The following is a 25925-nucleotide window of genomic DNA, read 5'->3' as shown; positions in this document are numbered from 1 at the left end:
TGTTGTTTGTAGTTATCCTTTCTCAAATATCAAATATTGCCCTGGCCAAAAATCAAGCAACTTGGTCATTTTTGTAGAAATCTTTCCATCAGCATATCTGTGAAAACACCCAGAAGCTGTCCATGATTTAAAAAGAATATTACTATGAGCTACTGAGAAATATTGTTCACATAAAAAACAAAACTCTCACATTCTAAAGGCAATAAGCAATAGTTTATTCTGGAGCCATTTTGAGTGAACACAACCCCCACTCCATTTCCCAATATTTAAGCAGTTTTATGAAGTCTTGTAGTTTGTAGGGAAAAAAAAAGTATCTCGAGGCAAGTTTAAAACACATTGGTGGATTCATCAAAGATACAGTCATAAAAACATGGGGCAAGCTTTTCTATAGGTCATTAGATGATGTATTACGATATCCTTAGCTTTGGGTTATTGAAGGCTGGGGGTCTGCTAAGATACCCCCAAGGTTTTTGTTTATTAGTTACAGGGTGTTAGTTCTGACACAGAGTTGACAAGAAATGGCTGTTCTTGGAAGTCTAAAAGTAGCCCAAGATGTGGCAATCAGCTTTGTACCTGCACCATTCCAATCCCCACACACTACTGCAGTTGCAATCAGTCAGTCCATATGCAGACACAGCTTCTTTTCAGGAGTCTTTGTTCACAATATCCTCATGATTTGATAATTATTGACTCTGGTATAATCCCCAAGAGTTCCCAGATGGTGTTACGCTTGCTCCCTTGCTGTTAGACTTCCCTGTTGCTCTTTGTATTCCTCACTCTTTGACTACAATTGTGAGCTCTGGTCCTTTTCTGAGCCTGAAGCAGTCTCACTCTTCACCCTGTTAGGATATTCTGTAAATAGGACACTTACCAACTACTGCTCCTCATTACAACCTTTTGTTCAAAATATTTCACAATTTGTAATTCCATCTGCATGAATGTACATGGTATGCCTATTCCTATGTACTTGAAGCCAATGGGTTAGTTAATACAGGCATTTCTCTCCCAACTTTTACTTAGGAAACTTCTCCCCATGTGGTAGGCATGAGATAAACAGTGGAAATGGAGTGAAACAATGGCATTATTTCTTTTTCCTCAGAATTCTTTTCTGGACAGACTGGGATGCCAATTTCCCTCGCATTGAATCTGCCTCTATGAGTGGTGCTGGGAGAAAAACCATCTATAAAGACATGAAAACTGGGGCATGGCCTAATGGACTGACAGTGGACCACTTTGAAAAAAGGATAGTTTGGACAGATGCCAGGTTAAAAATATTTTCCTGTGTTTTCATTTACTTTCCTCAGCTTCTTAAGTGTATTGTTAAATATCCTAATATACGGACATCATGTATTTCGATCAGTATTTTTGGTTGATTTTTTGTTGTTGCTGTTGTTTTGTTTGGAAAATATTAGATATAGGTCCATAGACTTAATTACTTTATCAATTGTCTGATTTGCATAACTGTATCACTGGACTCCTTCACTGACATTGATAAACCATTGGTATGCTGCCCTTTCTCTAGGTCAGATGCTATTTATTCAGCCTTCTATGATGGAACGAACATGATAGAAATTATCAGAGGACATGAGTACCTGTCACATCCCTTTGCTGTGTCTTTGTATGGGAGTGAGGTGTACTGGACAGACTGGAGGACCAACACACTGGCCAAAGCCAACAAGTGGACAGGGCAGAATGTCAGTGTGATTCAGAAGACCAGTGCACAGCCCTTTGACCTTCAGATATACCATCCCAGTCGACAGCCACAAGGTAGGTGCTTAGGACAAGCCAGGCACCTGGAAACATTATCACATGAACTGTACAAGTGTAAAAGAAAGGATGTAAGTTAACAATTATTTTATGTTTCTGGTAGTGCTAGCCCTCAATTAATTAGCTTGGGATTTTTCTGCTTTTAAACTTCTTCCTGTAGAATATTATTCTTAGAAATTAAGGATTTTATACTGTCTTGAAATTTTGAATCACTGACATAACACTGACAAGAAAGTGTGAGCTTAGCAGGTAAGAGCATGTACAAGTCTTACAGAGGACCCAAGTTCAATTCCTAGCACCTGTAACTGCAGCTTCAGAGGATCTGATGTTTTTTCTGGCTTCCACAGGTCCCCGTGCTAATGTTTGCACCTGCATGCACATATTCTCTTTCTCTCTCTCTCTCTCTCTCTCTCTCTCTCTCTCTCTCTCTCTCTCTCTCTCTCTCTCTCTCTCTCTCTCACACACACACACACACACACACACATTCACAAGTGACTAAGCAAAATAACTATTTAAGGAACATTTTTTAAATATCTTTCCATATGGAACCTATTAAAGAATATGACTGGCTGGGTGGTGGTGGCACATGCCTTTAATCCCAGCACTCAGGAGGCAGAGCCAGGTGGATCTCAGTGAGTTGAGTCCAGGTTGGTCTATGGAGGAAGATCCAGGAAATAAGGAAAGAAAGACTATAACTGAAAACACCAAGGACCCAGAGTCACCCTGTAGACATGGGCTAGCATATTGGGAGGTTGCAGGGAGCTGCATGGTAAAGCATGAGTCACAGGTGATGACTCTCTCCCCCTGTAGTCTACCTGTTGTTTCAATAACAGTGATCCTCTGGGTACTTAGGCTCAGTCCTTGTATGCACTTTTTGATCCCAAGGCTCACATTTCTTATCTTGAATGCCATGATCATTTGTCATAGCAGCAAGCAGCAGCTTAACCTGTTACACTTCTGCATTCCATGGGCCGTAACCTGTAAGATTTTCAGTCTAGCACCACTGAGGTCCCTTTATTATTATTTTAAGTGTTTTGCACAGACTTCTGAGGTGATAACATCTCACATGCAGAGGAGATATATCTTCTTTTGTCTGTCTTGGGTGGTTTTCTCTGTCATTGGCCCTTCTTGTCTTTGGTTCAGATGTTAAGCATTATTCTGAATTCACATTACATTGCCTTGTTTTGGTGCTGACTAAAACCAATGGTTTCTGTGCCTGAGAAAATCTTGTGCCATCTCTTTGTCTATAGAATTTAGCCTTCATTCTCTCTGAATGGGATTTCTTTTACGAAATGTGTATGTATGTTCAGTTTATATACCCTCCCAACTGCAGTCTGAATGAGTCCAGTTCTCTTCCCAGTCCCTTTCAGTTTCTCAGCCGCAGCTCTCTTATTGTCTGTCCTTCTTTGTCCTGTCATTTTTGACTCATCCTGGGTTAAGCTTTTCCAGCCATGCTTGGCTGCCTTCACATCTACACAGTCTGAACCACACTACCCCATTAGAAGAAGTTCAACCACTAGTTGTTTTGCACTTCAAAAGTATTTAGTAATATACTAATCTAAATAAATCTGAATAAGCAGGAAACCATGATTCTGACCAGCAAAATGTCAGTGGTATAATGCAGAAGTCACCTCTAAATACTTCCTTCAGCATAAGGATCAGAGCAAAGAGTGTGTATGAAATGCATCCACATAATAAGTTAGTTTGATTTTTAATAACTACAAAGATATTACACAGCTGTACTTTAGTCTCCACAGTTCTTACTATTCAGTAGGGATTGTGATTTTTAGGTTTAGAGCTACTAAATATATAATGATAAGAAGTGGCTTTGTCTATGTACTACATCAAATCTTGCCCTTAAAGTGGATCTATGCAAAACCAACAGACTTCCACACATCAATGTAACCTTTGTAAAGTCATTGAATGAGAAGGCATGATATTGTGACCTTTTTTTTATACATTGAAAGGGAGTGGTGATTTACTTGGTTGGAGAAATATATTTTTAGCAGGTTTTCTTAAATAAAAATGATTTATGTGTGACTTCCCTTACTTGCATGCAATGGGGAATATTTTATTTTGTGGATGAAATTTAAAGTATTCTCTCAGGACTCAGGGAAATATTGTCCTTATTTACATTTAGAAAATGACAAATTGCTATTTCCTAAATAATATTTAATTCATTTTGAGTGATCAGAACATGTTCTACTGATTCCACATTTGAGGATTACAGAGTAATCAGTAATCATTATCTATCCTGTTCATTTTCTACATTGAAGCAATCATTTACTATTTGCAGGAGACACAGAATGTGGCCACTATGTAGTTATTGTAAAGGAGGGAATTTGTAGTCAGAAGTTTACCTGTGTCCTTCCCAGCCAGTGGTTGGAACAAATCTCTCACACTCGCATCCCCCAAGAAACACACAAAGGCTTATATTAATTATAACTGTACGGCCATTTGCTCAGGCTTATCACTGACAAGCTCTTACACTTAAATTAACCCATAATTATTATCTATATTTAGACACATAGCTTGGTACCTTTTCTCAGTTTTTGCTTTGTCATCTTGCTTCCGCTGTGTCTGGCTGGCAACTCCTGATTCAGCCCTTCCTCTTCCCAGCATTCTCCTTGTTTGCTTGCCCTGCCTATACTTGCTGTCTGGCTACAGGCCAATCAGTGTTTTATTTATCCACCAATCAGAGTAACACATATTCACAGCGTACAGAAAGACATCTCACAGCACTTCACCTTTTCTGTCTAATCAAAAAGAAAGCTTTTAACTTTAACATAGTAAAATTACATATAACAGAACAGTTATCAAGCAAGAATTACAATTATAATATCTAGTCTATGTGTATTTGGCAAAGCTAAAGAAAACATTCTATCTATCCTATATTTGTGAGTCTAAATTTTCTTATTATCATAACTTAATTTATCTTTTATCATAACTAAGTAAAATTATAACTATCTAGTCTTCAACTACATCAAAGACCGCATAAGGATATAATATTACCTAATTTAATTAAACAGGAATTAAGTGAACAGGAAATGCATTGTAAGCAACTTCCAAAATTCTGGAAATGACAGAGACAGCTGCCTGCCTGGAAAGTCATAAAAATTTCCTCTGTAACTTTGGGGCATCGATCTTTAGCCTATAGGTTTTGAGTTTCTCAGTTGCTTCTCCCTATGTCCTGCAGAATGTCTGGCAGTTTCTTCTGCAAAGAAGGAACCTAAAGGACTATCTCATCTTGCAAAGTTCAGTGGTCACCTTCCTATGGGTCCTGCATGTTCAGTTAATATAACATATTATCAGCATTCCAGGAAAGAGCAGTTTCTTGCCCAAATGGCTATTTTTGCCAAGAAGAATATAAACTCCATATGGAGTGTCTTTGATACCCATCTTCCTTTTTGAAGTAAATCAGTGCTGCCAGGAGCAGACATGTCTCATTGTCCAGAAAGTCTAAGTTTTTAAAACATTTTAAATGCCATATTCTGTAGGTCTTAGAAATATTTGAAGATTACTTACCTAGTTGAAATATATCTATGTATACCTAGAAAACTTAACTAACATTATTATAAGTTTGATTATCACAGATGACTAATAATCTGCATTTATTAATTATACATTCCAATTGCAAATGAGCTGCACAAACAAAATACTTTTTAAATAGAGTAGAAATATACATACAGTATAACAAAATTAACTTTAAATTTGTATCAATGAACTAAAATCCATAGCCATGAAAAACACTTCAAACAAGTTATTGGTCTTTAAAAGAAGATTCAGTAAGCTACCCTTTTATCCTATCATATCTATACTATCCCCTTGTCTTCTTTAGAGAGAGATTGTATTTAAAATTAACCCCTTTAAATAAAAATAAACATTTATAAACAATATTTTGGAAATTTGAGCATAGCTTCTCATACTACTTCCTGCTGGATGGGGGTGCTGGCAATTTTATGGGAATCCTGAGAAAATTAATAATTATGGTCAAGTCCTGACTAGGGTAGTCTGTGACATTGTATTCTCTGAGCCAGTTTCCTTGAAAATTTTCTGGATGTTGGATCATCTAGGCCATGGTGTCATCTGAGACCTTTCAGGTCGTCTTGGCCAATCAAACTATATTAGCTTAAAAGCAATCCACAGGTTCTCTCTTCTATAGAAACAAAAGCAGAACTTCTTTTCCAAAGCAACGTATCCTTAGACATAAATTTTGAAGTCAAAATACCTTTAAAATATTGGTTTAACTGAGTAGCCTTTACAGCAAAATGTCTTTCTGCAGTTAAAAATCCCAAAGACAACACAATCCAGATTCTCTGTGTAATATCTATTTTTACGTGGCTTATTTTTTGTGTTACTTTTACTGTCTTTATTAGACCATCAAGTATTTTGGACAAGTACAGTAGCACAGCTCTCACAGAATTAAACAAATGTAACATAAATAAAAGTAACACACCCTGAAATAATATTCCCCAACATTTCTCTTTTTTGTCTAAATAAAAATGAAAGGGTTTTAACTTAAACATAGTAACACTATATATAATTATAATTATCAAGTAAGGATTACATTCACAGTATTCCGCCATTTGTATTTAGCAATTCAAAGAAAATAATGCTTATCTATCCTATCTTAGTGAATCAAAATTTTACACCCAACTTATTTTCTATCATAACAAAGGAAAACAGAAACTATAACTATCTAGTATTCAGCTCCAATCAAAGATCCAGAAGGATGTAATATTACCCAACAACAGAGACATTTGGCTGCCTGGATAGTCACCCAACGTTCCTCTATAACATTGCAGCACCCATGTTCAGTCTAAAAGCCTAGAGTATCTGGCAGACTTTTTAGTGAAGCAGGAAATTTGAAGGACTGTGCTGCCTTGCTTTGGCGAAGTTCAACATTCTTTTTCCTGTGTGTTCTGCATGTCCAGTCTGCACAGCACATTGTCAGAAGTCAAAAGCAAGAACAGTTTCTTTGACTTAGTGGCTAACTTTTTCATAATGAAACTCCATAAGGATTTCTACAATGCCCATCATATTTGCAGTAAATTGTGTTGCCAGAAAGAGATGTGTCTTGTCATAAAAACCTTTGTTAACAAAACATTTTAAATGCCATAGATCTTTGAGGTATGTGAAGACTACCTATAGATCTAAAATATATCTACTTAACCTAGAAAACATACCTAACATATCTGCAATTTTGATTGTTATAAATAACTAACCACTAATCTATGTTCCTGATTATCCTATATAGTTTATAATAATAGCTTTCAAAAACTAGAATTTTACCTTACATTTTGAAATAAACTGCACAGTTACAATACCTTAAACAAGAATACAAACATACATAAATTATGTTGTAATAAAAATAACCTTAAATTTTTATCAATATACAAAAATCCTTTAATAAGAGTAGAAACATATATACAGTGTAATAAAAGTAACTTTAAATTTGTATCAATATTCTGTATTCCCCTAAAAGATAATAAACATCCATAGCCCATCAAATAACCAAAACCACCCACACACCCCCAACTTGTGGGAATGTGGGCATATTTTCTCCATACTTGTTCCTGCTGTCTGTGGACGTCGAAAGAAAATTTTGAGATAATGACCAAGTCTTGGGAAGACCAGCAGTAACCTTTGCTGATAGATATCACCTGTCAAGTTTCAGGAGGTCTTGCCTGATCAAACCTGATCCATATTAGGAATGTGAATTAGGAATCCACAGCCTCTTGTCTCGTATAGGAACAAAATTCAAAAGCATTTTTAATTTCCATTTTATAAATGTATTTTCTCATTTTTTAAAAGTTAAGTCATTCCTAACATATCTATACTGATTCAATTTAGCAGTCCAGTTCACAATTCTATGTGTCTTAGCAGCTGTCTTTTGCTTCTTATTAGTCAAAAAATTCAAAATCAGCACATACACGATCCCGACTACCTGTGTATTTCCCATCTTATGTGACTTTTTTCTTTTACTCTCTCTTTAAAAAATTTATTTTATAAACTATTCATTTTTTTTCTATGACTGTACCCTTTTACTTTTCTTAAGGCTACACACATTGTTAATCGCACCATAACCTCTTTAGACGTTTTTCTGGCTGGATCTCTTTTACTGCACATCTCTAGCCTTTTGTGACCACATGAGCAAACTTTAGACTGCTTAGGTACAGCTGGCTCCTCCACATGTGACTCTCAGCTGGCACTGTCTGCTTCTCTGGTCAGGAAAGCCAAACATAAAACTTGTCAACTTACAGTGGTTTGTCTGCCCAAGAACTGCATTTAACCTTCCTAGCTATGGAAGCCAGTACCTGAGCTGTCATAAGCATTTTTTTTACTTAGCTTGCTGTTTTCACTTAGCGACTGCCCTGCTGGCTGAACAGCAGCACCTCTTAAAGGGGTCGTATCCTCTTTTTTCCCCCTAAGCTTTTTTAAGCCCTACATGGATATATAACCCCATGTTGGGTGCCAAAATGTTGTTTGTTTTTGTTTTTGTTTTGTTTTGTTTTGTTTTGCTCTTCTTTGATGGACTCACCACTCAACTCTCAAATAATTTCACACACTTATTATTACTTATGAATGCCTAGCCTTAGCTTGACTTAGTTTCTTGCTAGCTTTTCTTATCTTAAATTATCCCATCTACCTTTTGCCTCTGGGATTTTCTTGTTTTCTTTCTTCTTATTCTTACTCCGTGCCTTTTTGTGTAGCTGGATGGCTGGCCCCTGATGTCCTCCTCCTTCTCTGGCTCCTAGCTTTCTCCTCCCAGATTTCTCTCTATATATATTCTCTCTACCTGCAAGCCCTGTAAGACAAATTGCTAAATGGTTTATTAATAAAAAACAAAACAAAACAGAGTCAGATCTTGGGCTAAAACCTCAGAGAGCAGAGGAATAGGACAAGCTGCACAGCCAACCTCACCTTATCAACTCCTAAGCCTCCAGAGAGAGCTGGTTCCTGTTTACTCACACCTATACACCTTTCTATGCCCTACCATCTTACTTCCTTTCTCTGCCCAGCTTTATCACTTCCTCTTCCTGCCCAGCTATATCACTTCCTGTCTGTTTGTCTAGACCTTCAGACCTCTATGGTTAACTAGCACTGGGATTAAAGGCATATGTCACCATACTTGGCTCTGTTTCCAGTGTGGCCTTGAACTCACAGAGATCCAGATGAATCACTGCCTCCTGAATGCTTGGATTAAAGAGATGTGTTACCACTGCCTAGCCTCTATGTTTAATATAATGGCTGGCGTTTTCCTCTGATCCCCAGGCAAGCTTTATTTGTTAGAGCACAAATAAAATATCACTATGCCCCACCTATCCTTTCTCTTGCCTTGCTATTGGCCATTCAGCTCTCTATTAGACCAATCAGGTGTTTTAGACAGGCACAGTAACAGCTTCACAGAGTTAAAGAAATACAACATAAACAAAAGTAACACACCTTAAAATAATATTTTCCAACAGTCAGTTAGCAAAATAAGGCAAGGGAAAGCTCATGTAAAAATATGGCTGAGATGCCCCATACAACTTAGGATCAGCCTGTAGTCCATAGTTTTATTAAACATGGTTTAGTGGATAAACTGAGCTTTCAATCAATTGATTATATGTTGAAGTCAAGAAGTTGGATGAGATTTATAAAGAATACTCCAGAAAACAAGAGGGAGTACAGACTTTGAGAAAACCAAAACTGGCACACAAGAATGTGGAGATCAAGATCAGTACCAAAAGAAGACATTATTGTATGATTTCAGAATAAAGAAAGTGTCAACCCAAAGCTGAGAGGTTAGGGTACTATATTGGCTTTAAGATTTGATTCTTGCAGATATGTTATAAACAAATCAATTAAATAACTATCATGTATACTGGATTTGGCTGCCTGGGGAATGTCAGCAAAGCCTGTAGGGAGAGTTATTTGACTTGTTTTCAGATTATAGAGAGATATACAGATAATTGATAGGTACGTGAATTATAGAGAGATTACAGATCAAAGATGTATTTTCTTATTGCTCTGCTTAGAATATTTTCTTAAAATAACTTAAGACTGTCACAGAATCATATCTGTCTAGTCAACATCACCCAATTTCCAGACCAGTCCTCTTGAAAATACAATTCTGTTGTCTGAACAAAATCTGCTTTAAAGGGGCTTAATTTTCTGTTAATAAAGACTATTATTTTGCAAGAAACATTATTTTCAAAGACTAGGTGCTGATATTTTGATCTTGAATTGTTAGAGGTTCAAATGGTTTAAAATGATATAAATATAGTATTGCCCTCAGAGAAACAGGTGAAAACACAGAAGTAAAATAATGGGGGATACACTGAGGAGTTTCACTGTAGATGAAAAATCCATCATATTAAATAGATTTTAAGCATTCTTCCTATAGTAATGCCATCATCCCCTACTTTCCATGAAGAATCCTATATATAGGGGTGGTAGTGGCAGGGATGATGAACATAAATGAACTGGACTATTTAGAAAGGTGTGGTATTACAATAGTTATGTCTCCTATTCTGTAATCAAATGCTAAGAATTGTTGCCTGATGTGACTATTTTTAAACGCTTTCAAAGTTTACTCTTCTGCAAATGGGAACAATTTATATTTATAAACTAAAATTTCCATTAAATCAATTATGAGAACGAGGCTTAAAAAATTTCTCAGCACATTTCCTAACATGGGGTCTTAAAATAAGTTGTTGTTTTGATTTTGAAAAGTTAGTCTTTTAGTCTTTGGAGTTCTTGTTTGTTTTGATTGTTGAGATGACATCCAATTTTGTCCTGCAGGCAGCCTTGAGCTCTCCATGGTTCTCAGAGGCTGATATTTCAGGTGTCAGACATCATGTTCAGGTGTTTGGGAATTCATTTTTGTAGATTATTTTTATATCATTTATCCATTGTGTTTTACAAATAGATTGACTGTTTCTCAAAAAGTAGTTGTAATAATAAATGCTTCCATTTGGCTCAATAAAATATTTCTCTAGAAAAACTTTTCTTGACAATATTTATAAAGAAAAAAATATCTTTATTCATCCACCATTGACAAATTGATTAGTTATATTGATTTTTAGAGCAAAGTTAAATGAAGCAAAAGCAATGTCGCCTTTCTCCTGTAAGGATTTCTGCTCATGCTGATTTAAGGACAGTTTTAATGAAATTTATGGTTTTCATTGTGCTCAGAATTATAGCCAGATTTTACTAGCCAATGAAGCAAACCAGTTGAAACAATAATGGCAGATATTATATATCCATTAGTACCAATTAAGCATAGTCCCATCTCTTAAAATGCTTTAAAACAATAATTGATATATTTCTCTGTAAAAGCATTTATTGAGATAATATGTCAGTTTTGAAAATTCATCTTAAATGGATAACAAGGTTTTAACAATATCTTAATAATTAATCATATTCCTTTACAGCTTAATATTTTCTATTTTTCTAACAGTTATGTAAAATTTCTTGCATAGTAATTATCAATATTACTATGATAAGGAATCAGAAACTATGAGGAATGGATATTAATATTTTAATATATCTTTGTGTTTTAATATTATAGCTTTTGTTGGCATTATGTTTAATTTCTAATTTCAAGTCAGAGAATAGAAAAACAAAATATATGTTATGCCTGCAGTGGGGTAAGGATTTTTGTTTTTCAGTGAGAAAATAAAGCTTGCTGTAAGTAAACACAGAAAAGAATTTATCAAATAGGTTTTCATATAGAAGTTGACAAATATTCTTTATAAAACACTTTTGTATATTATGAGAAATAATAATCACAAAGTAAATGTAGGTATTATGATATACCTACCTTAATTTAATTAATTAATAAATTAAAACATTTAATATGCAATTCATTATATATAATAAAATTTTTAGAGAAATAGGAAAATAGTATCTCATTTTGCAAAACACAAAACATAAAGACAAAACATTAGATTCTAAGAACATTGCCGATATCATTGCTTCTTAAAGGTCAAAAATATCACTTATGCAACCTGAAGTACAGAGACATTTCATTAATATATATATATATATATATATATATATATATTTTTTTTTTTTTTTTCATATGTAATTTCCAACAATTTTCCTATAGCTACTAAGAGGCTCCCAGATTTAAAACAATGGAAAATATTCACAAAGCCATAACTAGCATGGTAGAGGACAATCTCAAGTATTTGTAGGATACAATTGATTCTTCACTTTCAAAGTTACTCTTTCAAATGCTACTTACATCAATCATACTTCTCTTTCCTCTTTCTCACACATCCATATTCGTGTGTGTGTGTGTTTGTGTATGTGTGCACATGCACGCGCGTGTGTATGTGAATATGTGTATATCTGCAATATTCTACCCTACATAAGAACACTTAACATATCTATTCTTTGCATTGTAAGTCTCTCTCTTTCTCTCTTGTGTTATGTGAACTAAAGTTAAAAATCTCATACTTATTATCAAAATGCTCTTCAAATGAAATTTATCCCCAGCCTTTTTTATTTTATATATTTATATACTATCAGTGGATGATTTATTTGATTTGAAACAGAATCTATTTTAAATGCTAAAAGTTGTTGACAAAAAATTGCTTGTCTTCTAAATGAAAATAGAAAAATGAAATAAACTGCAAGTAATTTAAGTAACATTACACTTTATAATGACTAAAATTTTATTGTTGATTCTGACATAAACTTCACCTATGAAATGTTAATGCATTTCTACAATGCATTTTACCTATTACATGTTTGCGGTTTCCCTTTTAAGAGAACTGTGTACAAATAAATAGAACAGCTACTTGTGTTTTTAATAAATCATTCCTATAGTACATATATTGATGAAATATCAAATGTGATTTTTTATATTTTATAAAAATTGAACACAGTATAAAATGTGACATAAGGTAGTGGAATTACCTGCTGAATGTGTTGATGGAATCAGGTGAGATTGAAGCAGTATGTGTATTCATTTGTTACGTTTGGCTGAGCATCTGCTTTGGATTTAGAAGCTGGCATAAAATGAGAAAGGCCTTGAGTTAGATCCACAATAGTGTAAATACAAAGTAAATAAATAAGATGCTTCCTTAATTTCTTTAGCATCAAGTGTAAAGATTGACATTTTCCTAAATAATATTAAAAATATAATTTGTTGTTATATTGGCAATTATTCTTCACCAGTTATATTTATTAGTATGATGGCTCTTACTATGAAAAGGGATAGAAAAGTCTTTCTCTCATAAAACAAAACCAACCCCTATATTCAGCATTCAACATGATTTTATTAGCTAAATAAATAGCATACATAGTTCATATTGCATAAAAACATTTGCATGTGTTTTATTAGAATTTTCCAGAAAAAAAATAGTTATATGTCCTCCAAGTGTTTTCTTTTCCTGATTAAAAATAAACTAGAATTAAATGTAGTTTACATGAAATATGAAATTTTCTCTAACAGTAATATTTCTTTCACAGTCCACTTTGGACTTACGTGATGTGTGAGGAATACTAGTTCTCCTGCCATGGGTTATACTTATGTATTATTGACTGTCTCTTCTCAGCTTCAGTCTTTGTATGCTTTAGGAGGTTTAATTCACTTTTTGGGTGTTTATTGCTGCCATTTCCAATCATGTATCACACACATGCGTGAGTCAGCAGTGGGTCCAGAGGTGGCTAAGCCTAATATAATCATGGGTGCCATCAGGATTTTAAGAAAAAAATATATGAATGAACAACAACAACAACAAAAAAAAAACATAGATCCTATCACCTTGCCACATGTAGTTCAGAAATGCAATTCGTTAGCCCAGTTCATCCCTCTTTGTTTGGTGATAATTTTTATTTGATTTCAGCCCCATCTTTTCTTTGAGTGCTACTCTATGGAAACTTTCTTGCTACAGTAGCAACCTTCAACACACAAAGGCTGTGGACTCAATCCCAGTACAATCTCAAGTAAATAAACAAATCTATGGATTTTCTTGATCACCCAGAATACACCAGGCTCAAAACAAGTACAATAACAAATAAATTCAGAGACTACATAACCCTGACTCAGTCTCCAGTACAATCACAAATAAAAAAAAATAAACTGATAGAGAGAGGCCGAGGCAGGCAGATCTCTGTAAAACAAACAATCCCCCCCTCCCGCCTCCCTCGCTCCTCAACACACACACAAAAACACAACTTAGGGAAGTTTTAGGGCAGGCAACAAATAATTATATAAAGCAGTAAATGAGGAAAATGCTTCAAAGCTTAAATGTTGTGGGCTTTTTTGCTTTGCTTTGTTTTTTTTTTTTTTTTTTTTTTTTAAGATTAATGGCTTTTTTTTTTTTAAAACAAAACTTAGTATAATAGTGATAAAGAGCTGAAGGATGAACAGAAGGAATTGGTGGACCCCTTAGAGGAGTCCCAAGGGAAGTGTTGTTTTTGAGTCTGCGTGAGGGAACGATGGGACCCATGTAAACTCATCAAGCCTGTCAGATCTGTGTTTTAGAAAGACAACCAAATGTAGCTGATTAAATTAAGAGCTGACTGCCGAACTGCAGACAACCATGCAGAAGATGGAGGGAATCTACTCTGAGTGTGTTGCACAATCAGAGAGAGCTGTGTAAGCCTTCCTTAAAGATTGAACATAAAGCTCCTTGGAGCAATAACAATGTTGGCTTTTCAACCATATTTCCCAGCTGCTCGATGTTTGGAGCAATCCTGAGCTTAGTCAGTACTTAAACTGTAAATGAGGAGAGATGACACAGGTGTCTCTAAAGCTCTTTGTTTGACCTCATGGGATTTAGAAAAAAAAACTGTCAGTGCTTGTAACACTCCACGGTGGTCCTCTCTAGGATACATTGAAACAGTATTGGGGGGGGCACAATCTCTGTATTGATAGTAGATTTTATAATAGTATTTGACAGAAAACCATTAATTATTTTCTATCAAGGGTTGACAAAACATTTCTAGATGAAGAAATGTTTGAAGGTTTTGTGGAACAGGAAGCCTCTGCCAAAATCGACGAATGTGTATATATATACATATATATATACACATTTTTTTTTCACTACCAAAGTTGCCATGGATAATACAAATTAAGGTGCTCAGCTATGATACATTCAGACTTTACAAAAACTGTCAGTAGGCTGGACTTGTTTCGGGTTACCATCTGTTAACCCCCACCTTATGTCACAAAACGAGTATTGTGAACCAAATTTCTCAACTGGGTCATTAGAATAGGTAGCTGGCTCAGATGTTTACTAAGAAGAAAACTTTTAAAAGACTTAGCAGTATTATTTCAAAGTGAAATGAGATTAAAATGAAAGGCAAGATTTCTTTGTGGATTTTCCAAGCTGTGAAGCAGAAAATATTGTGAATTATACATTATAGCCTTACCATTAATATAGACACTGGGCTATAAAATCAGTGTGAGTTTTTATTCTAAGTACATAGAATTTTAATATGTTTGATTTTTTTTAAAAGGGAGTTCATAATTGTAGCATGCTGAGAAGAGTGAGAATTATTCTGGACTAAAAATTAAAAATAGAGTGAAATCAAGTAGCACACACAGGACTGTTAAAGAATCTGCTTTTAATTGCTCCAAAAGGAGTCATTTTTCTGTTCAGTATAATTTAAAAAACCTATTATTCTTTCCTCACCTTGCATTTGTTCCTATGTTTACTATTTCTTTTTTCTTCATTCTTTTCCTTTCTTTTTCAAGTGTGGGGAAATTTGAGTTTTCTCTTTCTCCTTGCAGCCACTGGGAGCCCTGGCTCTAGGTGCTGGGACACTGTCATCTAGAGTCTTCTTTCCTTCAGATCCTCCTGTCCTGCAGCACCGCTCAGCCTCCATCTTTCCCATATGCTCACTTCATTTGTAACTCTAACAATCCCTTTGGGACACTAATTAATGCAAATTAAGTGGAAGGGTGAGACAAGGTAGATTGCATAGGAATTTGGGTGGTGGAGAAGCTGGCCATGAGGAGTCTCCTGGCTCGAAGCTTCTATCTTTTTCTCTTGGTTTCGTTTGTTATCAGGTTTTCTCAGCAGATGACTTGTTTCAGAAACTTTTATTTCCCTTTCTAAAAAAAAAATTATTGTTAACTAATACAAAGGAAAATCCTGCTTTGCCTTCTTCACGTGGGAAGTGTGATGAACTCCCAAATGCATATTGAGTATACAGCTAATTTCTCACATCTTGTCTATATTAATTATATAGTCTCACGTTTTTATTCTTTGTGATTTAAGATCTTATAACACTAACGCTAACTACTTGGGGATGGGAAAAATAATTTTTTATACTCCTAGTTCACAGTTGAAACTGCTATCATAACAACAAAAGAACATAAACTCATTTGAATCAAATTTTATTTATAAGGAGTCTCAGAGGAAAGATAATACAAGCTGTGCATTTTCATCTCCATTTGATGAAACAAGGGCACTAGTAGATAAATGTGATGGAAAATGATGGGCAGAGCCCTAGGTGGGGGCATTCTGAGGCTGGTCAATTAGCATTCTTCCATGGAGATGAAGATACCCATTTTCTCTGGAGATTTGAAAGGTACCTCTCACAGGCCAGCCATAGGACTGACTGTAGGGAAAGGTCAAAAAACGCTGACCTAGGACTTATGACCTATCTCAGGAAAAGTGGACAGAGAAGGTCAGAGAGATCTTTCTGGGGCTTCCCTTTTTCAATATGACATTGCATACAGCTTTGGTGGTATGCCTTGAACTGTGGCAACCCAGAGCAATAAGTCCATCTGCTAGAAACGACATATTCATTAGTTGAAAGCTAAATTCCTACCAGTGAGGTCAGAAGGCATGACTCTTTCTGCCTTCAATTTAGTAGCCTAGATCTAACGACTTTATACTGTTATAATGTGGGAGGCCATCTCTGACTTTTCCCAGGATTCCTATGAGGAGAGAGGGATAAGAAAATATTAAATAGAAAGATAGTGAAGAGGAGAAAGACAGAAACACAGGATAGCTTCGGGAGTACCTGGGTCAATACCCAGTGGCCCCTTCTGTCTCTTCAAAAGGGCTTTTTATAACAATGCCAAAAGGTGGGGCAAAGGACCTCCCCCTTTCTAGATCAAAGCACACCTCACAGCCAAATGTCAACCCTTCCAAACACCTGATAATGAGCCCGTGGTCGAATCATCCCCTTGTAAAGCCCTGCTAGATAAAGCAAGCTCAGATTCTCAGACCCTGAGTAATTTGGGCCTCCACATTATAACGAATAAGTAATAGCAATAATAAAATAATAAAAATTCTATTAAATAAATAGGCAAGCTCTATTAAAATAAGAATGAAGATAATAGTTGTTGATCAATTGACATAAAAGTCTTTGGGGCAGGAGAGATGGTTCAGCTTGTAAAGTTTCTTCTCACAGAATGTGACAGTCCAAATTTGATCACTAGGACCCACATGGTAGAATGAGAGAACCAATTTCTGCAAATTGTCCTCTGATTGCTACATTCATTCCATGGATTGTTGGCACACACACACACACACACACACACACACACACACACACACACACACAAAATAAGCATGAAATGAAAACCTCATCCCAAGGCATGATAGAGAGACTGGGAAGTAGTTCAGTGCTGGGTGCTCTGCCTAGCATGTGTTATAAACCTAGGGAAAGTGGGAGAGAAGGAAGATGTCTACTACAGCAGTTCCCTGGTCCATTTGCAAGAGATCAGGCCAGAAGTCAGCATCTAAGGCAGGTTAGGAACATGAATACACCCATCAGAACTTCCAACATCTATGACAGGATCTACCTGAGCTTTATTGCTATATGTTAGAATATATAACATATATCATTGCTATATTTTAGTGTAGCAGTGATTCCTGATAATTTCCCTCCCTAGTCCTTCAATTGTCTTTGCTTCTGTAATAAGAGGGGGAATGAAGAAAGTTATCTTAGCTTTGAACTTTAGGGGATGGAAAGTTTCCAGTGATGTGCACACTGCCTGCCATTCTCATAGTAACTCTGTGGGCTCAGGGAAGAAAACTTTACTTTGGATCACTAAGTGAATCGACCTCAGAAGGCCCCTGACATTCTCCCTATTCACTGTTGCTATTCCACTGTGTCGTTGGCAGCTTCCAATCCTTGTGCAGCCAATGAGGGTAAAGGCCCGTGCTCTCACCTGTGTCTCATCAATCATAATAGGAGTGCAGCCTGTGCCTGCCCCCACCTAATGAAGCTTTCCTCTGACAAGAAGACCTGCTATGGTAAGTTTCCCATAGTTCATAGCCACATCTGAATGGAAGAATCTCCGATTCTGTGAGCATTCAGATTTTACTCAGAGTGAAGTGGAAGAGGTTTTGAATGTCTTTAAGAACACCTTAGGTGTGGCTGCTGGCAGCCACTATTAAGAATTCAGCTGCTATTTCTGGGGAAACTGACACTACTTTAAATTGTATCATGTTACATTTACTGTTTATTACCCTTTTCATTTTTTTCTTGCTTCTCTCTTATTTGATGCCTTAGCAAAGTTTATCTCTGTAAAACAGGGAGATGTATGAGTGAGTATAAATGCACTTTGAGGAAGAGATAACTTAGATAACCAGTATAGCAGGATGCACTCACCAGTTTTAATTTCCTGTTCATTTAACAGGACATTGCCAACCTGAAGGGGGAAATGAAAACAAACAACAACAAAAAGACAACCATATAGCTTGGAAATATATATATGTATATATATTAAGTAAATTGAATTAATGAAAATAAATATTTTTCTTGGTAAAGTAGTTAATCTATAGGGCAGAAAATAGAATCATTTATCAGAACTTAAATTATGAGACTCTTATTATTGGCTTTAATTCTTTGTAATTATTATAGGGCAAGACCAGACTCCTCTGACCCAGATTCATGTTTCTGTCAATTAATAATTTATAAAAGCACACAGAAGGCTATCAAGAGTAATTAAGACAAGAGGTAATTGAGAGAAGAAACATTTGGTATAGGGAGCTGCAAGTTCCACCAAATCAGAGCGCCATGCTGGGGACATTGGGGTGTTTTCTCTCATGGGTGGAGGCATGTTGTTGGGAGAGGAGTGTCCCATCTTTTATTATAATGAAGTTATGTAACAAGTTCTATACCCATGGCAGGGTCACATGCATATTACAGACATGAAGAGGCATGGCATTCACTGTGCTCACTTTCTCTTCATATTGTCCTTAACAGGTCCAGTCCCACAGAGAAATGACAGACACCCATCAGCTAGTAGAGAGTGGAGGGAATAGAGCATGCTGGTCATTTTACAGATCCCTGCTGAGAATCCAGGAGTTGTATGTTAGGCAGTCTGTCTCACTATATGTGAAGAGTAGTACCATGGACCCTCTTGTTGGATTACTGAATTCCTCAAAATAACAACAACCTGACAATAAATATTAGAATAACTATAACTCCTATTTCACAAACAGTACAACAAGAGTACCCGAAGACTTACCAATACCAGAACAAAAAATTTACAATAAACACTACCTGAGCCCTAATTTTAATAGGGATTACCTGAATTGACTTAAAAAAAATGCCTAATTTTGTTCAGTGACTTCTCTTTAGAAAAAATACTCTTAATTACTTTAAAATAATTTAATAAAAGACTATATTATTTTAATTATACACCAATATGAAATATTGTTGTTGAGAACATACATCCAGCAAGTTCTAGTTTTTTTTTTTTGTTGTTGTTTGTTGTTTTTTGGATTTTTTTGTTCTTTTTGTGTTGTTTGTTGAGACAGGGTCTCACTATGTAGCTATGACTGGCCTGGAACTCAGAGATCTGCCTGCACCTCCACACCTGGCTTTAGTAAGCAATGTTTTGTTGTGCTGAGATAAAAATTGATTACTACGTATTTCTTGACATTTCAAACTAAATGTTATTATTTAATGATTTCCTAACTTGTTTTTACAAATATTTGTTCTGAGTAGCTTTGGGATAGATGATCTATACATTGTTTCCATCAGATTTTATTATTATCCTCTTGTGTTAAAATTGAAGTCATCGAAAGTTGCTATTTTAGAATTTCTAGACTGTCTTAAACTCATCAATATAAGAAAAATGATCACTTTAATTTATTTTTCTAGAAATGAAAAAGTTTCTTCTTTATGCAAGACGGTCTGAGATCCGAGGAGTGGACATTGACAATCCATATGTGAACTTCATCACGGCCTTCACTGTCCCAGATATTGATGACGTTGCTGTAATAGACTTTGATGCCACTGAGGAGCGTTTGTACTGGACAGACATCAAAACACAAACCATAACACGGGCTTTCATTAATGGAACAGGCCTAGAAACAGTTATTTCAAGAGGTAAAAATTTGGACGACCCCAACAATGTTTGTTATTCCGTTTGTAGTAAACAGTTTCTTTTACATTATTCCTACATTGGTCAACTCAATTGAAAGCTGAAATTGGTTATTCAAAGAAGCAATAGTATACTCCATCTCTACAAATGTCAAATGCCACAGTTAAATCACACAGCACTTTGATAACTAGAAATTTAGTTCCATTCAAAGGGAAAATTCCTGAACAAATTAAAATTCTCAAATGTCCAAATACGTTAAAAGGCTTTTTTTTTTTTTTTGGCTGCCACGAAAAGCTACTCACATGGAGACAGCATAGAGTACAGCAAGGACTGCTCCAGTCCTCTGAATTAAGCTTTGTATCCAAGCCTCTCTTTAAAAATATTACACTGGGAAATATTCCAGAAGATTTCTCATAAGCTCTCAGGAAATTAACTTCAATTAACTAGAAAAAAAAAAAGAAAGAAAGAACTGGCAAGATGGCTCAGTGGGTAAAAATACTTACTGTACTACAGAGTCTACACCTGTAAGTTATCCCCTGACTTTTAAGTGCCTGCTGTGACATATATGGGCTCATGTGCATGTGCGTGAACATAAATACACATTGTGATAATAATAATAATAATAATAATAATAATAATAATAATAATAATAATTTTAAACTATAAAATCCAGCTGGAATTAAACATATATATGAATGCAGTGGCTGGACTCAGCATTGAATTAGTGTACTATGCGCTTGTATGTTGGCTGTTTTCACTTCATGTCAGTCACTAGCTTGGTAAATGAGTCTTCACTGGACTCTATTCACTGTGACTGAAAACCAGATCAAACTTGCTTTCCCTGCGACTGTAGGCCCTCTGCACTTGATATAGCCATTTCAAGAGGACTGCAAGGTAGGGTCATCTTACTCCTATTGACTTGCTCAAGCACCTTTGCATTGAAGAGTACTGAAAGTTTTAAATCAAACTGTATTTGAGAAGTGCTTGTTTTTTTTTTTCATTTTACTAAATATCTTTATTTGCAAATGATTAGTAACATGTTTTTAATCTCATATTTTTAATTGAAAATAGATTCTTCTCTCATACACTACATCACAGCCAGTTTCCTCTCCCTTCTCCCCCAGATCATCCTCCCTTTGTCTCATCTGCAGAAAAGAGAGAGATGGCTCAGAAGTCAAGAGTGTTTAAGTTCTTAATTAGAGCAATGTAGGATGCAGATCTCAAACCACATCCTTTCAGGAGTTTCAGGTGTGCACAGGGGGATAGAAAACTAACAACTGAGGTGTGCCTGTATTTAGACCAATTGATCACATATTGATCCTGTGAAAACAACTCACTGAATATTAATTCAGTATTAATTTGTCGGAAGTGATCAAGTTTATTTCCAACTCAATTAAAAGGAAGTCTGAGAAACTAATGTGATGATTTCCTTTTTTTACAGAACTTGTTTCTTACAGTGCTGGATGTAAAATTTATAATGGGCATGAAGAAGTATTATATTCCCTGAATTGGTCCTCCTCTAGAGTTCAGGAAGGAGCTCAGGACCTTTATCCACAATGTGAATATATTTCTCCAAATGCTCTGAGAGCTGTATACAGCTAAACATGCTGTTTATAAACATTAAGGGATAGGCTTCTGACTGTAGTGGTAGAATTGAAATCCAATCCAAATTTGTGGAGTATATATGTCAGAAAAACACAAGACTTTTCCACTTAGCACACTTTAATTGCAACTGCCTGTCCAAATTGAGCAATAATATCATTTCACTAATAATACATTTACTTATTACGATATAAAATAAAAGTATTCTGAACAAGTATTTTCTGTAGGAGAAGAAATGGAGGGAGAGATACAGGATAGCCATTGTGATACCCATATCCTCCAGAGAGGGCACAGCACAGGCAAGCCCAGGGAGCTGAAGAAATAGAGCCTGATCCCATAAAGTTCTTTACACATATACTGCTAAAAGCCATGATTTCTATGTTAATGTACAGAAAGGTATCTGTTTTAAAGAGGGCAGAGTAAGACATTTAGCTTTACTTTGGGAGTGATACCTTTACCAAAGATGTCTAATAGAGAGTCCTGGACTGGGCAGGTAAACACTTTGATAGCTCTTTGAAGATTATTTGGCTGTTTTGGTGGTTCTGATAAGTGGTAGAGACTTGGACTAGGTGGAGATTGTGGAGCTATCAAAGGGAACAAATATAAAGGCAGACAAAGAGAGTTTAACCTGAAGGTAAAGGTAGAAGCTCTGTCAAAGTTTCTCCCATTCTTCACAAATTCAGTGGACTTGCCTTTCTTCCACAGTGCAGCCTCGCTAAAGACTATGTGGTGGTTTGGGTGAGAAATGCCCCCATATGTTCATGTTTTTGAATAGTAGGCCACTAGTTGTTGGTGGTGTTTGGGAAGGTTTAGGTGTGGAGTCTTACTGGAGAATGTATGTAGGGAAGGTCTTTGAGAGTTAAGGTGTAAGGCCCAAAGATGGGAGGAGAAAGGACCACTCTCCAAAATCATCATGGCCAAATTAACTAAGCAAGCAAAAGAAAGCTTTTGTTTTAATTTGCATACATGGGCTATCTTCCCTAAGGCAGGGTTCAAGAGTTCATCATTGGGCATGAGGAAGACAAGGTTTTTATAGTTCATGGGTAGGGGATTTTGAAATGAAGGATTTGGCTTGCAAACTAGGCAGGGTTATAGGAGTAGCATCTAACAAGGTGGAAGTAACAAAGTAGACATTTCAACCCTTTGAAAGAAATGTAGCATTGCAAGATGGTTTTGTAGTTAAGGTTACAGGTGTGGCATAGCCCAGTCCTTGAGAAACAGACGTCTAATCATAAGCAGGAATGAGCCTGGTTTGTCTTTAGTATAAGATGCCCTTTAATTCTAAGGTGGAGGCAGGTGGTTCATCAATAGCTTTGCTGCACTATCAATTCCCCAAATCTGATTCATTCTTGCCTTTGTAAATGTGATCACTCAGCTTTCTGAACCTGCTGCCATGCTTACAGTTTGCTGCTATCCCTCCCTGCCGTATGGACTCATACCTCTAGAACCATACAGCAAAATTATCTTCCATAACTACTTTCGGTCACAGCGTCTTGTCAGAGGAACAAAAAAAGTAACTAATACAGACTGGTAGAAAGTTCCATTAGTAGCAAAGCCAGCAATGAACTTTTGAAAGTTTGGCTTTGGACCTCATCAGAGTATCACAAATTCCGACAGTAGTCTATATACTTTATTTATCCATCAGTCCTTTTGTAGCCCTGTGGATGGCCTCTGAAGACCTTGCTCTTCCACTGCACATGGTTATGCTCTGTTCCTTTTCAGTAGGTCTTTCTTTTTTTTCCTTTTAACTGAAAGAAGATTCTTCTTGCATACAATACATCCCCACCACAATTTCTCCTCCCTCCACTCCTTGTAGATATCCCAGCTCCTGTCTCCCCCAGACCTACTCCCCCTCCATTTCCTCTTCAGAAAAGTATAGGTCTCCAAGAGATGACAGCCAAACAGGACAAAGCAAGAAATTCTAAGTCCTTATACTGAGGCCTGACAAGGCAATCCAATAGGAGGAAAAGAGTCTCAAGAGCAGACAAAAGGATCAGAGATACACCTGCTGTCACTGTTAGGAGTCTCACAAGAGCACCAAGGTAACAGCCATAACATAAGCAGAGGACCTGGTACAGACCCATACAGGCCCCTGGCTTGCCTCTTCAGTCTCTGTGAGCCCAAGTAAACTCTGCATAGTTGATTGGGTGGGCCACATTCTCCTGTTGTCCTCTATCCCCTGACTCCTATAGTCTTTCCTCCCCGTCTTCTGTGGTATTCCCAGATCTTGGAGGTGAGCAACCCTATGGAGACCTCCAGTTTAGACTCTCTCTGCATAATACTTTGTGGTGGGCTCTGCACCCTCTTCCACCTGCTGCTGGCAGAAACATTTCTGACAACTACTTGACAAGGCACCAATCTATCAGTAGAGCAGAATATCATTAGTAATTTTTTCCAGTGGTGTTTGGTTTTATCCTAGGCCTTTAGGATATCCAGTCTCCAGTTTGCTGGCCTTCCAGGCAGATTAGGGCATGGGCTACCTCTTGTGGGGTGGGCCTCACATTAAGCCAAACATTGTCTGGCCATGCTCACATACTCTGCACTGCCACTGCCCCAGCACATGTTGCAGGCAAGATAGATTGTAGATGGTGGTGTTTGTGGCTGAGTTGGTGTCCAGGTTTTTCTTTCTGTAGCCCACAGAGTACCTTCTCATGCCAAGGAGACTAGAATGTAGGGTTGAAGGCTCCAAGCCCACACCAACTCAACCTCTCTGCTTTCAATAAGCTATTGGAAGTTGTCCTTGGCAGTGAGGCCCTGCTGTCCCTTTTCAGAAGGCAACCTTCCATCCTAGCATCAGCCTGGGTTGTTAGGGACCTCATTTGGATCTCTTTGGCCAACAACTCAACTGAATGTATCCCAGTTGCACCACTGGAAGCCTTGTTTGGCCATCAAAGATGCCCAGTTCAGACTCTATATTCTCCATTACTAAAAGTCCTAGCTACCTTTACTCTTACAGATTCCAGGAAGTTTTCATTGCACCTCATTTCCACATCAGTCCCCAAGTACCCCGATTCCATCTTTCTGTCCCCATGCTCTCTTCCTCCATCACTTCCCCACCTGATCCCTCTAGATACTCCATCTACCCACAGAATCTATTCTATTTCTCCCACCCAGTGAGACCTATGCTTCCTCCCTACAGTTCTCCTCTTTACCTAATTTCTCTGGGTTAGTGGTTTGGAACTTGATCATTATTTACTTAACAGTTGATATCCACACATACATGAATGCATTCCATATTTGTCTTTCTGGGCCTAGGTTACCACTCTCAGAAATATTTTTTCCTAGTTCCACTTTTTAAAATAAAAATATCATTTTACAAATAACAATCCATTGTTAATAAATGTACCACAACTTCTTTATCCATTGTTCAATTGAGTGACATCCAGGATATTACCAGGTTTTGGCTATTATGAATAAAGCTGCAATGAACATAGTTGAGCAAGCATTCTTGTGGTAGAATGGAGTGTCCTTTGGGTATATGCCCAAGAGTGGTATAGCTGGTATTTGAAGTAGATCAATTCCCAATTTTCTGAGAAACAAAAACACTTATTTCCATAGTGGCTGTATAGGTTTATACTCCCACCAGCAATAGAGGAGTGGTCTCCTTGCTCTAAATCCTCACCAGCATGAGGTGTCACTCGTATTTTTTTATCTTAATTGTTCTGACAGGTGTAAGATGGAATCTCAGAGTAATTTTCATTTACATTGTACTGATGATTAAGGATATTGAACATTCTAAGTGGTTTTTTCAGCCATTTCAGATTCCTCTATTGAGAATTCTCTATTTAGATCTGTGCCCCATTTTTAAATTGGATTATTTGATTTTTGATAACTAGTTTATTGAGTTCTTTATATATTTTGGATATTAGACATCTATCAGATGTGGAGTGGGTAATATCTTTTCCCATTGTAGACTGCCATTTTGCTTTGTTGGTGGTGTCCTTTGCCTTACAGAAACTTTTCAGTTACATGAAGTCCCATTTATCGATTTTTGATCTTAGTGCCTGCTATTGATATTCTGTTCAGAAAGTTATCTCCTGCACCAATGAGTTCCAGACTGTTCCCCACTCTGTCTTCTATCAAGTTCTGTGTATCTGGTTTTATGTTGAGGTCTTTAATTGACTTGTATTTGAATTTTGTGCAGAATCTATTTGCACTCTTCTACATAAAAACATCCGATTTGAATAGTATCATTTGATGAAGATGCTTTCCTTTTCCCAGTGTGTAGCTGGAGTTTTCTCCAGTCCTACTTGGCCCA

The 25925-nt window shown here is 36.6% G+C and overlaps 1 protein-coding gene across 5 annotated transcripts in view; it reads left to right on the top strand.

The window, feature by feature from the left end:
• The window catches only part of Lrp1b (LDL receptor related protein 1B), a 1927307-nt gene that overhangs the window by 1278834 nt on the left and 622548 nt on the right, over positions 1–25925 (top strand). For all 5 annotated transcript variants that reach the window (XM_037205578.1, XM_028868856.2, XM_037205579.1 and 2 more), the window contains 4 exons: positions 1100–1264; positions 1523–1767; positions 17853–17984; positions 19843–20070. In XM_037205578.1, the coding sequence (XP_037061473.1) occupies positions 1100–1264; positions 1523–1767; positions 17853–17984; positions 19843–20070 (770 nt within the window). The remainder of the gene's footprint in view (positions 1–1099; positions 1265–1522; positions 1768–17852; positions 17985–19842; positions 20071–25925) is intronic.

This window comes from Peromyscus leucopus, chromosome 4 (genome assembly GCF_004664715.2).
Source record: "Peromyscus leucopus breed LL Stock chromosome 4, UCI_PerLeu_2.1, whole genome shotgun sequence".
Classification (NCBI taxonomy): Eukaryota; Metazoa; Chordata; class Mammalia; order Rodentia; family Cricetidae; genus Peromyscus; species Peromyscus leucopus.
This window is presented reverse-complemented; position numbering and strand designations above follow the sequence as displayed.